The sequence below is a fragment of the Protopterus annectens genome, chromosome 6.part0 (genome assembly GCF_019279795.1).
Source record: "Protopterus annectens isolate FY-2018-M chromosome 6.part0, PAN1.0, whole genome shotgun sequence".
Taxonomy (NCBI): Eukaryota; Metazoa; Chordata; order Ceratodontiformes; family Protopteridae; genus Protopterus; species Protopterus annectens.
Genome location: NC_056737.1, coordinates 398,789,958 through 398,808,231, shown reverse-complemented (window position 1 = coordinate 398,808,231; position 18,274 = coordinate 398,789,958). Strand labels below are relative to the sequence as shown.

Genomic DNA, 18,274 nt, shown 5'->3' with positions numbered 1-18,274 from the left:
ACAGATGCCCTACGCAGACCGTCTCAAAAAACTTCAGCTTTACTCTGTCGCATATCGCCTACTCACAGGCGAACTCTGTCTAACATACAAAGAACCCATTGCTGTTGGACATGCTCCACGTAAAGAAATCCCAATCCCTCCATGCTACATCTCTAGGGACCTAAACCTTGTTACCACAATAAACAGAACATGCCGGAGGGATAGATTCCTGTCCCAGAGACTTCCCATACTCTGGAACAAACTACCTATCTATATCAGACAAAGCTCCTCATTAGCACTCTTCAAGAAGAATCTTGATGATTGGATGGGAGATAGGAAATTCACCCTGGGGGTCACTTCTGTAGCTCTGCTTGACAGGGGCACGGGAAACTAATTTTCTTGGGTGGCAAAAACCAGAGTACCGTTTGGCTAGGCTGATGTAGGCCCTAGGGCCAATAGCCTAGTACTTGCCTATGAACCTATAGGTAGACACACATACATTACTAGAAAAGAAAACAAACCAAATTAGCAGTTTCATTTACATATATTGTGTATTACATATGTCTTGTGTCTAATAATTGTTTTTCACTGCAACATTATGTAAATTGCTCAATTCCTGACTTTCCTTAAACATCCGAATGTCCTCCTGAACATCTTCCATTTTCTGCATGGATTGTTCCCACCTGTTTTATTTATGCCATCCTTTTTCTAAAGATACCCCAATTTTGTTTATATATTTTACAATATTTAGTACTTCAGATACAGTTGGTTTAGATTTTGATTTCTGTTTTCAAGTAACTGCTGTTTTTGGCAGCCAGTACAGTTGGTTTAGATTTTGATTTCTGTTTTCAAGTAATTGCTGTTTTTGGCAGCCAGTACAGTTAAACTAAGTGAGGTCTTACTATGCCTAGGCACTTTGTCCTGTATCCCAGCTTAAGAGACTCATTTCATTAGTTACAGCAGTTTGTTCCCCAACTTTTCTGACAAATTACTCTGTAAGGAATTTTTGATACACTCACAAAAATATCCACCCAGATATCTCTCTTTCCCAGTGACACTTTCAACAATTGTTGGCTATCTGAGGAACATTTCTCTGAATTCTGCTACGGATAAAATAACCTATGGATACACTTCTAAGCAAGAACTTTATGAACTTTGTTGCATACTTGGGAGCCGTACAGATGGCTTCTCATTGTAAATTGTTTTGCAGCCTTTGCTAATAACATTTTTTCATTGATGATTTATAGTTATCATGCCATATTTTATATTCCCTGCTAATTTTACTTTTTTTTTTTTTTTTTTTTTTTTTTTTTTTAACAGTAGCCTGTGTTCTAGACTCTACTAAAAACTCTACCAAAGCTGGGCTTTCATTTAATGCCCCGCTGTTTCTTTCTCTGTTTGTACTTTGATAATCAGTCCTTGTAAGGCAGTCTCTAACGTGCAGCCCAAACTTCTGCTGGGCCACATCCCACTCTGTTACCTTTCCTTATCTATGTATTTGTTCGGGCCACATCCCACTCTGTTACCTTTCGTTATCTATATATTTGCTTGTATCCACTATCCGTACCCATAATCAATACATTTGATTTTTGTGTTATCTTTTGTTTATTCTCGCCCCAAATATCATTAGCTGCCATCACAGAATCCGTTTTAATCCAGACACCAAAATAACTTTTATCTTATTGTGTCCCCATAAATATGGGTATTGATGAACCAATTCATGTGTGGGTACATAGTTTATCATGACAGCTTTTATTTTGTTTTCTTTAATTTTATATCCTGAAAAGGCTGGGAAGTGTCTCAAAATGTTCCATAACACCAAATTATCCTTTTCTGGTTTTATCAAGTATAATGTATCATCTGACAGTAAGGCTAACTTTTCTTTATTGTTTGTGAGAGTCCCTTATTTTCTTTGCCATTGGTTCTTAGTAAAGGGAATAACAAAGGGGAAATAAGACACCCCTGCCTAGTTCCTATGTTTAAACATAGCTTTTGGGAAAAGAAACCTTCTACCTTATTTCTCGTTTCCATTCCTTCATATATTATCCTAATTAACTATATTATTTTATCAGGGAATGCAAATGTTTCCATTGTCCTACTCATAAAATCCCAGTTGACTGTAGCGTGCTTTCTCTGCCTCAAGAACATTCAACAGTAGTGGTATTTTCTTGCGTTCTGCTTTCCTCTGCATTATCATTGTTTTATTAACTTCAAAAATGTTTGCCTCACTACATAAGACCACATTGCTCCATATCTATCAATTTTGGCAACATCATTGTCAAGCAAGCATAGAAGCCATAAGTACTTTATAATCATATTTTAAAATTGAAGTGGGTCTATACAAAGCTGAGTCTGGCATGTCATTACCCTCTTTGGGTAATACAGCCACCACCTTTTTCTTGCATGATGCTGGTGCTCCCAACTTTTGAAATACTTTTAAACAAAACCTTCCAGATCTTTATTACTTTCTTCCCTCCTAGGTTCCAAACTTCACTTGGAGTATCATCTCTTCCTAAACACATCACTATTTTATATCTCCTCTCTTGCTATCTTAACTACTAGTCGTTGCACATTGTCTTTCTCTAACCTTGGCATAATTGTCTTCCTTAAATACTTCCATTTGTGCCTTTTATTGGTTTCCACATTCCTCTGCTTTATACAAATTTTTATAAAGTTTCTGAAGTCTTTCCATTACCTGTATATAATCTTTGGTTATTTCTGTTGTGATAAGCTTCTATGTTTGATGACAATCCTTTCTACTTTCTGATGCCCATGTTGTTGTACTAAACCTCTCTAAACTCATACATGTTGTTTAAATTCTTCTTGTTTTCTCTTTAGTACTCTGCACTTGCTCCTGTCTGTGTACTGTGAGATTCCTGTTATTCTACAATTTTTACCTTTGTCATATCCTTCCAAGTAATTCATATTACTACTTTCCCATATCTTTATTTCTGCCATATTTTTAAACCCAATTTTCTTTTAATCCCACTTGCTAGCTTTCCCTTTTAAGTAACATTTTATTTTCTCTAATCACTCTTGAATATTATTCACTACTCAGTCCTTAAATTCCTGTCTTTTAACAGGTGAGTAGGAAAGCACCAATGTCTCATTTTTAATTCAAAGCCTTATATCTTTATCTTAGTATCTTAGCTTTTATTGGTGCATGATCTGAAATGGTTATTGGATGTGTGCCAAAGCATTTAAGTACAAATGCTCCTTGGGAATATAATTTCTGCCCCATCTAGGCCAGTTGTTGCACCTTGAAGAATAATAGGTAAATTCTGTCTGAGGTCGTACTACTGAATTCAGAGCTTCTTTACCAGATATTCTCGTATTTCTTCAGAAATCTTCCCCGTTTTATTTCTCCCCTTCTTAGTCCCCTGATAAAGCCTACCTGATTGCAAATCAAAGTGCAGTTCCCCCACCCATAAATAATGATCCCTCTTGAAAGCCAAGTCTATCTCCCAAAAATTACTAAAGCTGCATCTTAGAAGTTGTTAGTGGAACATGAATTCATGCCAGCATAATTCTCCTTCCATCCTTACCAGAAGCCCCTTACTACCACAAATCTACCATTATTTATTTTTGTTTCTCTTCTATCACTCTTGGAGCCCCTCTGGCAATCCGTATTGTTATTCCCCTTTTCCTCAATCCCAATCCATGGTAGGCAGAGCCCCTCACTGACACCCCTCAACAGGAATATTTCCAAGTGGCTGGATGACCGTACATGTATACTGGGGGTCCCCACTGTGTCACGACCAGACAGAGGCACAGTGAAGAACCTCATAAATGGCCATAATTGAACATAGCAAGGGGTGGCGAAAGACACACACACTCTAGCTAGGCTTACTAATGGCCTAGGGTGTCTAGCCTACTATGAACCCATGAACCTATGAAGATACAAAACGTACAGGACACTAAGGATAATCACAAGACTTACCCAACTGATGGTAGGAACCATGTTGGGCATCCACAGATATGCTCCGAATCACACAGATATTACAAACAACATACCAAACACACACACATATTGCTAACATACAACCTGTCAGGTGCAGTGCAAACACCCCCCCCCCCCGAGTGCAAAATAACTATCCCAGCAGATGGTCCCCTGACATTGCAGATGCTGAGGTAACACACAGCAGCCAAAGGTATGTGATGGTGTCCTGTGCTGAGGCCAACATGGACCCCAAGAATAATGGAATGCCAAATCACACTACTGCCCAATGTCAGCCTTACCACAGGATATGTACCCAAAGAGCAGTGTACAACAACAGTGGTCCATCACAACAAAGATGTTGCTTGAATGGATACTCCAAACTACCAACCCAGGATCCTGACAAGCTTGTTCTGCACAGCTATTGAAAGGATCAGTATGTACAGCAGACAGAAGGCTATTGTGGACCTACTGATACTGGACCCTACACACTGTGGCTGTTGTAACTGCAGAACCGGCCCCTAAACATGTCTGACCCATTTGAAGCAGTCATTAAGGTCATTGATGAGGGCTATGTGGTCCACACAGCGTAGCTGGACCGTGCACATGCTTCTAGACAATACCGTACGTGTTCAGTATGGATATGTTCACCAGCTTAAATATACACCGCTATGTCAGTAGAGGGGTTGCAAAGCAGACCAAGGACAGAACTGACATGGTCAGACATGCCACATCCATGTCAGACTACAAAGCGGATGAGTTGCATCCCACAAGGCCTGGTCTTGGCCCCCCCCACCCCCGTTCTGTATACATGTCCCATAGGTATAGGCCAACATGGAAGGACTGTGACTGAGCATGTATGCAGAGGAGTACAAACAGCACACCATATCTGACCCCCAGCTGACACAAGCAACCCACAAAAGGGCCACCTACAAACAGACAACTGTAGCCATAGCCATGTCAGCAAGCTAATTGCAGAACTTTGTATAGACAACCACCGTGGATATACAGCAAGTGCCCACAAATTACCACACAGGTGTTAACCCATGAGGTACCTAACATGTAATGTGAGACCTGGGTACAAAAGGTGATAAATATCCTGCACTGGACAAACATGTGGCTGTAGTGTTCGCAGAAACATGTACCATATACCTACCCAAACATGAAGGTTGACAGATGTAGATAAGGGGAACTCCATCCTCCATCAGCATCACAACTGACTACAATAGCCCCTGTGGGATATACCGCAGCAGACACCTCCATCAACTGTAAAGTCCACAACAGTACCCCACCAGGGGTAGCAAAGAGCATGAACGGATGCCATGTGTTGCCTGAGTAAACAAACTGCAGCCCCACACACCGCCACCCTTCCCAGCTACAGGAAAGCTATGCCTGATGTATGAAGCCATGTCCAACCTGGAATGAATGAACATGTTGCACCTTGCACAATCTGAATGGCAGTGAGCTATGCACATGAGAGACCTGAACCCCAGCACTGACATACATAGGACAAGCCGTACAGAATGATCCATAACACAGAAGGCACCCCCACACTTCAGTAAACTGGTACAGGTCAGCCAGAGAGCCACATATCGACACCCCTCAAGCGGCATCGTGATGAGTGTATGGGAGATGGTAGGCTACCCTGGGTATCACTGTTATGTCAGAGGTAGACGGAGGCACAGTATACTAACCATGACATATGTAATGGCAAACTCCAGTTACAATGTCTGTCGAAGGACAAACTCGCCCTGTGACTAGCATCAGAAATGGCCTAGGGAACATCGCTAGTGTTTGCCAATGTCCACCCATGTTGTGGAATACACTAGCAATGTTGGACGAGCCTGGTGTAGGTAGTCCATATCTGAACATATTGCAACATGGTCATATGTGCACAACTGGCCCCTACACAGTCTGTTGTGCTCACTATGAAGATGTCAAGCAGTCATAGGACTAAAGCCCAGGATACTGTCCACCACAGTGAAAGTACCGAACCAGTACACTATACGGTACTACAGTGTTAGGTCATTATGAAAGTATGTTGAGAACTGTCTGCAAAGTATCCCATGCAATCCCAGCAGGCACAGTATAATCCCTGTTGTGGCAGACACGAAGCAGTTGGCCAGTTAGTACACAACATGACACCCAACACACAATCATAAACGTGCGATATTGTCGAAGTTCACACACACACAAATATGTGGTGGACTTCAGAGTGCAACATATGGAAAGCTCACACTGGGCATGCTCGCACACTTTGATAAATGAGGCATATGTCAGACAACATGCCATGGAAAGGCTGAACTGGGCATGCTCACACACTTAGGCCATATCTCCGTTTAGCAGTTGGCCACACATATCTGGTATTTATATGTGTCAGTCCAGGAACCAACCACAACACAGCAATCAGCCCAGTGCACACAGTAAATGACCACAGAGACATAAGTGATATAGTGGATCGCCGTCATATGCAAACATCTTCCACAGATACACAACTTGGTCATAGGAACAGGGAATGCTATGGCAATAAAGACCTGCAAACAGTAGAACAGCACAACAAATATTGTGCATCCGACAATTGAACATATGGGTGTAGAGGTCAATACTAGGCTTCTTGCCCCAGGGAATGACAGCTCAGCCAGAGTGTGCTTGGCATCTGCATCCCCAGGATAACAGGCTACTGTGCCACTGTAAAGTAGGTCACAGAAGGCAACATGTGAGGCTAGTGAGCTGTGCCTCTGTCAAGCAGGGGCACTGTGGAGGTCTCAGGGATTGAATGTGCTAAGCCACAGCCATGTTGTCGGTGTGTGCTGTGAGAGGGTTGCTGAGGATCTCTGACAGTAGGTGTCCGTCAATAACAGACTGAGGGGAGCCCTATCTGCATTCTCTGGACGATTCCACTGTCAACACTGTGTTGTAATGAGTATGTGTAAATTAAGTGCCATGCCGGAACTGTCCACAGATGTCCTCCCTCTGTGGGCTACAGCTCTGCAATGTATTAGGTCACTCTGTCTGTTGAACGGCACATATATGGCTGGTGTACAGCTGACAGGTGTCTTGTTGTGGAGCAGTCATGGGTATATGTGGGATAGCATGACCAATGCAAACTGTACACATGCTCATAGGATGCAATTGTCAAGGATTATGCTGAGTGGCCAGTATAGTCCTCCAGCATGGGTCCTCTGAAGTCATCCACCCCAGTCTACACAAGTGTAGAGTCTGCTTGTGCTAAACACAGTTTGTGTGCAGTGACAACCTTGCCTGGGGGTGGAGATGAGATATGGATGTCCAGGGAAAGGTGGATATGGTCAGATATCAACAATGGTGGTCTACCTCTGGTGTGGAACAGTGAGTACCCACGTTGCAGATGGACAGGTGCAATATGTATTCACCCATGTGGCTGTGGTGTGTGGTTCTGCTATAGCACATGGACCCACAAATTGTAGTGGCTGTAGGGTAAAGTCGTAGAGGCCTGAGTAGTTCTCACACACAATATGCCTGTACCTGATGTTAACAACTGAAATGGTGTATGTGAATACCTGCATATCCTGGCACTGTTCCCAGGGAAGCTAAGTGTGTGTCCTGGATGTGGGTGTATTGTTCTGGACTGGCTGTGTTGTGTGTTACAGGTCCTGTGGTCCCAAAGCATGGTATAGAACATAACCTGCCAGTGCGATGTGCATATCTGACCCTGACGTAGGTGGCTGCAAATGCATATATATGCTATCCCCCACCTGACAGGTAGTACTACATCTACATACCTCTGTATAAATAAAGATGTCAGCACCCTAGAAATACTACAGGTGCAGAACAGATGCCCAGTAATTCGGATAGTGCGCTCTGCTAATGCATCTCCCTCAAGTGTCATAATATAGTTAGGTAGGGGTTCGAATCCTGCAAATGCTCAGTGTGTGTGTGTGTGTGTGTGTGTGTGTGTGTGTGTGTGTGTGTGTGTGTGTGTGTGTGAGTGGGGTTAGTGTGTGTGCAAATTTGTGTGAGGGAAGTGTCCCTTTTGGCAACTGGGAGAACACACTACAGGATGCACACTCCCCTTTCTAATCACAGATGATGTCAGCACCCTATAAGTACAGCAGGAGAAGAGAAGCCTCCCAGTAATGCGAATAGCGCGCTCTGCTAATGCGTCCGTCTCGAGTGTCATAACATAGTTAGGTAGTGGTTTGAATCCTGCAAATGGCAAGTATGTGTGTTTGGATGAGGGGGGTTAGTGTGTGTGCAAATTTGTGTGAGGGAAATGTCCCTTTTGGCAACTGGGAGAACACACTACAGGATACACACTCCCCTTTCTAAACACAAATGATGTCAGCACCCTATAAGTACAGCAGGAGAAGGGAAGCCTCCCAGTAATGCGAATAGCGCGCTCTGCTAATGCGTCCGTCTCGAGTGTCATAACATAGTTAGGAAGTGGTTTGAATCCTGCAAATGGCAAGTGTGTGTGTTTGGATGAGGGGGGTTAGTGTGTGTGTGCAAATTTGTGTGAGGGAAATGTCCCTTTTGGCAACTGGGAGAACACACTACAGGATGCACACTCCCCTTTCTAAACACTGATGATGTCAGCACCCTATAAGTACAGCAGGAGAAGGGAAGCCTCCCAGTAATGCGAATAGCGCGCTCTGCTAATGCGTCCGTCTCAAGTGTCATAACATAGTTAGGTAGTGGTTTGAATCCTGCAAATGGCAAGTGTGTGTGTTTGGATGAGGGGGGTTAGTGTGTGTGTGCAAATTTGTGTGAGGGAAATGTCCCTTTTGGCAACTGGGAGAACACACTACAGGATGCACACTCCTTTCTAAACACAGATGATGTCAGCACCCTATAAGTACAGCAGGAGAAGGGAAGCCTCCCAGTAATGTGAACAGCGCACTCTGCTAATGCGTCTCTCCCGAGTATCGTAATGTAGTTAGGTAGGAGTTTGAAACCTGTAAATGGCATGTGTGTGTGTTTGGATGTGGGGAGTTTGTGTGTGTGCATTTCCATATGAAAAACATGTTAGTTTTGGCAATCAGGAGATCACACTACCTGATGCACATTACCCTTTCAAAATACTGATGTTGTCAGCACCCTATAAGTACAGCCAGAGAAGAGGAACTATCTAGTAAACTGAATAGTGCACTTTGCTAATGCGTCTCTCTCACATGTCATGACTTAGGTAGGCTAATGAATCCTGCAAATGGCAAGTGTGCATGTGTGTGGGGGTAGTAGGCTGTGTGTAAATGCAAGTGTGAGAGAACAGATCCTTTTGGCAAATACTACAATACACCAGATGCTGCATACTCCCCCAGTAAACACAGGGGATGTCACCACACTATCAGCACAGCCAAACAGGGCTAGTTGGCTAGTAATGCCAATAGTGTGCTCTGCTACTGTGTCTATTACCATTGTCAGAGTACAGATAGGTATGTTTTGGTAACCCACAACTGCCACGTGTGGTTGTGTCACACAGTATGACCTTGTGTGGGTCTTTGTACATAACAATGCATGCCATTGCCTAAACCAGTAATGGCATTGCACACATGATGTATGTGTGTGACACATACACATAAATACCTGTGACCTGCAGTAGTTACCATGTCTGACACATGCCTCGAGTGGATAAATGGTATTTGCAATGTATACCAATATGACTGTGTCTTACTGTGCAGGGTCCGCACATGGTATGTCTCTATACAGTGTGGGTGTCTATGGTGAAATACCTACAGCAGGGGATACATATCTGGTCTGGGCCATATAGTGTACATGTAGTCTATGTACAGGTGCTGCATGTTCCCACCTGTTGTGGTAGTGGTAACATGTCATTCCACTGCAATTCAGTGACCACATGCTGTGAACCCTTCAACTAGTGTGTTGTAGCTACAGTAATGCTCACACACAATGTTTGGCTGGATGCAGTCCAGCCATATAAACACAGTTCTTGAGACTGTCATATTGCCAGTGTTGTTATGGAGGATAGGTGGTCTTCCTGTGTATGGGAGGGTTGTGTGTGCCAGGCTATGAACCAGATGGCAGTCCGACACACTGTTAGCTGCACATGAGTAGCCCTGATGGTGTGTGTGCCAACAACCTGGAGGTGTGTGTATCTGTGGTACCTTGGGATACCACCCCCCTATCCATGTGTGTTACATGTGTAGGGGATGACAGGCATGGTATGGGGCATAACCTGTCAGTGATGGGTAACACCTGTGAGCCATGAATCATGAATCTGGTACTGCACAGACATTGCAGTTCACCGTGCTGATGGCAGTGTCTGGTGCATGCATCTTCCGGTGTACACTGCTGCTGTTGTGTAGCAGCACTGTTAGTGTCCTAACCTGTGTGATGCCCACGGAGGTGGCTATGTAAACCATGTTCTGCAGCATAAGGCAGTATGTGTGTACCAAGGAGCTTTGCCATTATACATCGGGCCATGGGTGTCACGTGCAAGATGACCCTCGCACATCATTGTGGCTTCCCTAGCATGTAAGCACACATTGACAGCCAGTGGATACCCTATGAATGACAGTGGAGACCTGAGCAAAATGTAGAGATACAACACCCTTCCCACATATAGTGGTAGAATACCTGGTGATGGTAGAATACCTGGTGAGGGTATGTTGGCAACCAACATCAGGCTCATACTGGCCTGTGCCACATGCAGAGAGATCCATTCTATGTTCCCTATCATGTAGTCCAGGGAGGTATGTCTCAGGCAGCCATACTGGCATGGTCAATGAGTGAGTCATGTGTCCATGCCTCTGACTGACCTGTATGCATGTGTTCTGTGGTGGACCATAGTGCCCCTGAGGCATATCACTGTGACCTTCACCAGATACAGCCTGCTGAGCGGGACCCTAGTGCAGCACACAAGACAGGTACCTGACACGTCTGTAGCAGGTGTGTTGTGTAGCCCTACAGGCTGTGAGTGTGTGGCACAGGGGATGTGCGTGCCATGTGTGGCATGTGCTCAGTTCCGACGGAACATATGCCTGTCTGCCAGCTGCGGAGGTGTGTGATGCCCAGGCAGGCTGCTATTCTGAGTCCCCATGTATGCCCCAGTGTGTTCAGTATGCTGTCAGTGCGTGTCAATGTCTGACTTGTATTGTAGTCACTGTAATATATTTTATTTATTTATTTATTTATCCTACATTTGTTGACCGGGATAGTCCGACTGGATGCATGTCCATTTCCAGGGGAGGCCCGTGGAGACAAGCTACGAGGGTAGCAGATACAGCATTACATAATACTAGCATTACATATTACAAACATATTATTTACAGAGATTACATAAGTAAGCAAGTCAAACATGTTCCACAGGTTAATGTTAGTCCTGAGCACAAGTCAGGATTAAATTAAATTACACAGTAAAGTGGTTCACAGATTTTACACATTCGAGTTAGCCAGGCTTGATACATTGACATAGCCAGTTAAGTGACAAATGTTGTTTGAGTCTAGTGTTAAATTGACCTAAGGTGGACAGTAGGGTAATATCAGCTGGAAGTGAGTTCCAGGATCTACTTACAGGGTTTGCAAAGAGAGAATCACCGGCTGTGTTATTAAACTTGCTAGTCTGAATTAGTAGTTTGTTAGAGGATCAAGCGGTCTAGGATTGTTATAGGGGTGATAATATTTGAAGTGCAGGAGTATTGTCTGGATTATAGAGGATTTTATAGGCCATAATCAGTTGGTTATACTGTATTAGGCTGGGTATTGCAAGCCAACCAAGCTGATTTAGATTGATGCAATGATGTGTCCTAAAAGGCAGCCCAGTGGCAAACCTGGCAATGTGGTTGTAGCAAATTGAGTGTTTGTTAAGGACAGTCTTGTTCATATTCGAGTAGAGGGATGCATACAGAAGGGTTGAAACAAGGTGTGAGCGAGCTATGGCACCTTTAGCTGGAGGGGCTAGGAAGGCTTTAATTCTGTAAAGTGACCCTAGTTTTCTATTGATGGCTTTGATAATTTGGTTAACATGTAGGTCACATTTGAGATTATTGTCTATGATGACACCTAATAGTTTAGTAGATGGGTCAGGGGAGATTATTGTGCCATCAGTTGATGTTATGGTAACGGTGAAAGAGGTAGACCTACGTGTTGGTGAAATAACAGCAGTTTAGTTTATTTGGGATTTAGGATCAGACGATGTTCAGAAAGCCAGTTTTCTATTGTATTAAAGGTGGTCTGGGTAGCTGACCATAACTCTACTGGAGATGTGGCTGAGCAGATCAGAGTAGAGTCTTCAGCATATTGGATACAGCTGACTTTTGGGATGACAGTATAAAGGACGTTAATGAAGATGGAGAACAGCAAGGGCCCTAGTATAGAGCCTTGTGGTACTCTGAGGGTGTTAGGTAGAAGGTTAGACAGTTTGTTCTGCTAGAGGCCAGCCTGCTGTCGACCATGCAGGTAGGATTGAAACCATTGGAAGTCTCCAGTATCTAGACAGTGTTTGCAGGGTGTGGAGTACAAGTTGGTGATCAACCATATCGTATGCCTTGGAAAAATCCAAAAAGAGGGCTGAGGATATATAATTAGTGTTGCAAGTATTGTTTATGGTGTTAGTAAAGGCTAGGAGGCCTGAAGTAGTGCTGTGATGAGGACGTAAGCCATGCTGAGTGTCTGCCATAATGCGATTTTGGATTAGGTGGTGCATGAATTGTCTATGACGAAAGTTTCCATAATCTTTGCAAGTGGAGAGAGTATAGCTATTGGCCTATAATTGGAGAATTCAGTAGAGCTGCCTCCTTTGTGAAGTGGGATTACATATGACATTTTCCAGATGGTGGGAAAGTTAGATTCTACCATGGTTCGTTTGATTACCTTTGAGACGGGGTAAGCAATAGCATCATCTGGTTTTGATAGTTACTCGGCAGGGAGTTGATCAGCAGAAAGTGTAGTGGGTTTCACTGTTTCAATCTAGGTACGGAGAAGTGAAGTGGCGACTGGTTGGCAGCTGAACGCAAGTAGGTTTCTAGGGGTGCTACTTTCAGGACCAGGGGAGCTAGGAGGTAGATGGCTAGCTAGGGCCTGAAATGTCTCAGTAAAGAACTGGTCAAAACTATCAGGAACATCTTCAGGGGTATTATCAATAGTAGCAGGAGGGATTGGGGTTGACGTTTGTCCAGGATGTAGTATATATGACATGCCACCTGACAGGGTATGGCATTACTGGGTTCAGAGAGACCAGTCCCCAGATTGGCTGTGTGGTGGCATCCCACACATGTGTTGTACGTTCCTGGCCAAGGTTGATGGCTGACAGTGGAGGACATCATGATATTTCAGGACCTTGGACATTTCATAAGCTGTGCAAGTCTTTTATGTGACTGTAAACTGTTTGAGAATCCATATTTATAATAAAAACAAAAATGTTAGAAACTGTCACTGGAAGGATGTTTTTTATTAGGGACTTGTACCTTGCATGCTGCATCTTGTGATTTATTCATATTCGTGAGTTGAGCAGCTTTTGGGGTGGGATAAGAAAATTGATCTCTAACAAGTCAAAAAATTAGACTTCATGCTAAGGAATTCTGAGACGTAGACAATTTAAGATCTCCCCACCCCACAAAAAGAAGCTAAACTCGACAAATGTCACACTTAATACAATTTACTACCACAGCCACCCTAAACAAGTTCAGTAATGAACTTTACCATATGTAACAGTTACTTATCTCTGATGCCCGCTATATTCTTATATTCATCCCAAGGTCATAATACATAACTTGTTGTCGGACACTGGGAAAAATCATCTCACTTTGATTTGTGAACTATGCAGTGTCACGGTTTTGTAATTCTGATGTTTACACTTGCAATTTCAGAGTTTAGATCTTTATACTGCTATATAGCTTTGTAATGGTTTAATAGTTGCATCATTTGCATTTTTAAAACTGGTAATCAAAAGCAAAATACAAAAATTAGGCAGACGCTGATTTCAAAGGAAAGTAAAGAAGAGTTATAAAATGTGGGATATGGAGACAGCTCAGAATTATAACAACAAATGGAGGCCATGGATTGTGATGGATGCTGTTTCTTTTGCACAAACCTTTTAGAGTAGAACTAAAAATGCCGGTATATAAAATTGTCATATTGTTTAGAAATGAGGACATGTCTGACTTTGTCTTACTTATTTTTCAGACCCATCCTTGAAAAAGAAAAGCATCTACATTATTTGAGGAAAGGGCTGCAGCATCTGTCTGATGCATATGAGGTATGAGCTACAAAAGAAAAAAGTAGAAACTTATTTTGTGGAGTCGGAAGTCTCTGGTTTCAGTACATTTAGGATTACTCTCTGCATCATCTTTTAAAGGTGTTAACCCAGAAGCTTTAATTGGTTGAGGCTTGAATGTTGCACAATGTGCAAGAAGCAGGCATGAGAGTCGAATCAAGGTTTGCAGGTGGTCACCTTTGAGAATTAATACTGCATGTGTTGATTTACTGAATTATGTTTTTTGTTTGAGCTTATGTATTTAATTATCTGTTGAAGTGGGTCTAGGACAAGTATTTGAGAGCTGCTCCTTCAGAAGTAAGTGATGTTGCATAGCCTACTCAGAGGTGATCTCTGCCTAACATACAAAGCCATGTCAAACCCAAAGCTGTTGGACATGCTCCACTTAAAGAAATCCCAATTCCTCTGAGCTACATGCCCTAGGGACCTAAACCTTGTCACCAAATTAAACAGAACATGCCGGAGGGATAGATTCCTGTCCCAGAGACTTCCCTTACTCTGAAATAAACTACCTATCTATATCAAACAAAGCTCCTCATTAGCACTCTTCAAGAAAAATCTTGATGATTGGATGGGAAATAGGTAATTCACCCCAGGGATCACCTCTGTGGCTCTGCTCAACAGTGGCACAGGACAATAAGGGCCGATAGCCTAGTACATACCTATGAACCAATTTTGTGTGTTGAACACATTCAGAGAGCCATGTTTTTGAAGTACAGTACACCACATAATTAAATAAAACATCCCATTATACACAACATATTTTATGTGCACCATAGAGAAGAATCATCTTCTCTATTGCAGCTCCACCCTCACTACAGCATAGTCAGTTTACTAATCAGACTGCAACACTTGGAGGTTATTTTTGAGTCACTGAGTCAGCCATTTCAGAGTTGACTCAACACTGTTTTGAAAGTAGCATATTGTCATGGTACTGTCTACCTTCTGTAAATGGCAAAGGTTTGCCAGTGAGGGGTGTACTATGTCCAGACTTTCATAATTGCTTACTAGACATCCAGAACCTAGCATAGTTGTTTAATTGCCTTAGAGGTGTCTTTAAGTGACTTGATGAATAGTCAGACATTAGACAAATAGAGGCTGAAGGAATCAAACCGTGAGTTACAGGAAGCAGCTCATTAACTGCTCGCAGCAGCACACCTCTGTGCCATTTGCCAGGATGTGTCATCAGCCAATCTCATTGTGGTACTCTCTCAGATTTGCTGTGGTCGGCACTTCTACAGAATTCCAGTCTTGGATTACTTCAACTGTTTAATAACTTGTCATTCTGCCATGCATTTGGCAGCTCAGAATTTGTGCTGAGCCTCAAGTGGTGACTATATAATTTCAACTGATTGTAGTTTGTGACCACATTTTGTTGTGAAGTTGATTGCATGGATGTCAGCTAAGCCTCACTGTTGGATCTTCAGTAGTTGACAGTGGCGGATCTCTTCCTTAGTTTTGTTGGTGGACCATAACTGCTATTGCTTATTGGGCCATATTTTTAGGAACTTGTGCTTGCTTGCTCCCTCTCCCTGTCAATTCCAGTCCCGCGTACAGCTGGTAGCATGGAACCTTGAGCGATGCATGAACAGTATTCTCCATTCTGTCCCCTTCAAACCGCAAGCACATGCTGCTCTTCATATGCAGCAGCACTTGGATATCAGAGAATGAGCTGAGGTGGTTCTTCCCTTTCCAAATGTTTTGCATAACTTTTAGTGAGCCCTTGAGCTATTTTCGGTACAGGAATAGCCTCCTTGTTTTCTGTCCTGTGCTGTTCACAATGCATGATTTCTTCTGAATCACACACAGCTCATCTCAGTGTATCACTGTAATTTTTAAACTGCTTTTGTAGTTTACTCTGTTACTTATTTTATGCCTATGGTGGTATTATTTAAGGTTACCTTTTTTCTTATTAAAGTAAAAAAAAATGCACAGTCATAGTATACTTTTTACTGTTTACTGATTTATCAAATAACTGTGGAAGCTTTTATTGGAGCTTTTTGTTTCGGGTCTGTATTAGATTCTCGAAAGGCGACAATGTCGAATCTGACATTTTCAACAGGAGTGTGGCAAAACTATCGAACATTGAACAAGTAAACGGAGATTTCCATTTACTTCAATGTAGTGCAGTCTCGGAGTTGGTATATTTAAGTAACAGATGGTGTGGAGGATGCAGGGGGCTTGAACATTCGATGTTTTAACAGTTCAATCACTAAAGGTCGACCTATAGTGATTCGAACTGTTAAATGTTCGATGTTCTAATGTAGACCCTTTGATTAATCTGCTAGAATATAGCATCTCAAGATGTACTTTCTTTCTCCATATGTACGTAATACACATATGCACAGACTCACTCCCTTTACTAGTAGCACACACTCTGATAATTGTCATAGACTTGACAGTGTTCTGTCAGCCAGGTTAGCTGTACAAGTGCTGCCTTTTTACAGTGACTGACACCGCAGCCCTGAATAACTCTTACATTTTTACAATTGGGGGGGGGGGGGCTTTATTTCACATCACCTCATGAGACAAAACAACTTAAATATTGCATTTTCCTAAAAGAGATGAATCTACTCTGTCATAGATTTGTATTTAACTAGGTAACTGACGGTTGAGAAAACAGCATTAATGAAATGTTTCTGTTATATGAATGACTTGTTACTGTACATATGAAGCGGACATGTTCAAAACTGTCTGTTGCAGATGAAGTAGTGCACTAAAACATCTTGAAGATTTTGTTTGTATGTATGGGCAAGTGAGCATGCACACCTGGGTGCTTGAATGTTAGGGAGCACGCTGAGGTAATCAAACAAATGCTTTTACGTCTCAGATATTTGGCCTACGTCAGCCTAAAAAATCCCCAAAGTTTGGGAGGTATGTTTTCAAAGGGTAACCCTGAATTCTTTGTTCGGCATGAGGGATATGAGGACCCCCTTCATTGCATTTGACCCTCTGTAGTTGCACTGAACCAATCAGCCAGAAACTGTGACTTTCTGCATGTGATTTTTGGCTTGGCCTTCCACAGTAAGATAGTGTGCTATAACCGCGGCATGCTTTTAGTTTGAAATGATGCCTGTTTTTCAAACATCCTGTACTTGGGTCACCATATTTCTTTGCCAAAGCCACTGCTGTCATACTGGGGATATTTGTGACCATTTATCCATTTCCTTTTGCTCATATTCCCCTCATAGCACCATTGGAATGCATCGTTCCTTCCCAATATTTCAGTAGTTATAGTTAATGTCCATTCCGGCCGTACTTTTTTTTCTCTCTGTTGTTTGTACAAGGAATAGATCATTGATGTATATATTTATCGGAGATTTGTAGAGTCATTCTTATCCCTGTCAAGGCCTAAGACTGTCAGGACTCACCTTGAGGATGACCACTTTCACAAGCTATCAACGTTCTTCCTGTTTACCTCTGATTCCGTGCAAAGTATTGCATTGTTAGAGAGAGAAGCTGCAGGCTGTGTTTCATTTTTCTGAAGCCTCTGATGTTCTTAAACATTTGTCTTGTTATTAAGTAGCTTCCAGTGTATTCTGGATGTGTTTACAGTGAACAAGGCCAGTTTGTTTTTCTCATTGTTTTCAGAGCAGTTTTGCTTTGCTTTGCTACAGTTTTCCCCTCATCACGATTCTGGTGTCATTTTTCATAGTTGCTGTTGCCTTTTCTGTTTGTTGTCATATTTGTGTATGTTTGTTACGTGGGTTAGAATTTGATTTGTATTACCTGTGATATTTGTAGTTGAGTGGGTTTGTGTGTGTGTGTGTGTGGGGGGGGGGGAGTTTTGTTGCCATTTTCATTGAGTAGCTCTCGGGCAGCTTCCTTGCCATTAACTTACCATGGAGAAAAAAAAAAGGAAGTCCAAAGAATCTAAACAGTTTAGAAAATGCAAATGTAGGGGAAAAATTCATCCTCAAGATTTCCATGTTGATGGATACTTTGAGGTCAGTAGTGGTATCTAGTTCAGGATAGCTGCCCTGAGCCTCTATAACCTTGATGTTAGTACTACCATGACCTCTGAGCATTTTGACTGTGATCTTCTCTTTGCCAGGAGTTCTCTCCATGTCTGCGTCAAGTGTGAAGTCTGAATCTGAGGTAGCACATATAACTACCCTTTGGGTTGGTCATTCTTTCCCCAGGTTGAG

The 18,274-nt window shown here is 42.6% G+C and overlaps 1 protein-coding gene across 1 annotated transcript in view; it reads left to right on the top strand.

The window, feature by feature from the left end:
- The window catches only part of LOC122804334 (protein farnesyltransferase subunit beta-like), a 968,002-nt gene that overhangs the window by 174,919 nt on the left and 774,809 nt on the right, over nucleotides 1-18,274 (top strand). The window contains exon 3 of the mRNA XM_044074139.1: nucleotides 14,036-14,108. Within this exon, the coding sequence (XP_043930074.1) occupies nucleotides 14,036-14,108 (73 nt within the window). The remainder of the gene's footprint in view (nucleotides 1-14,035; nucleotides 14,109-18,274) is intronic.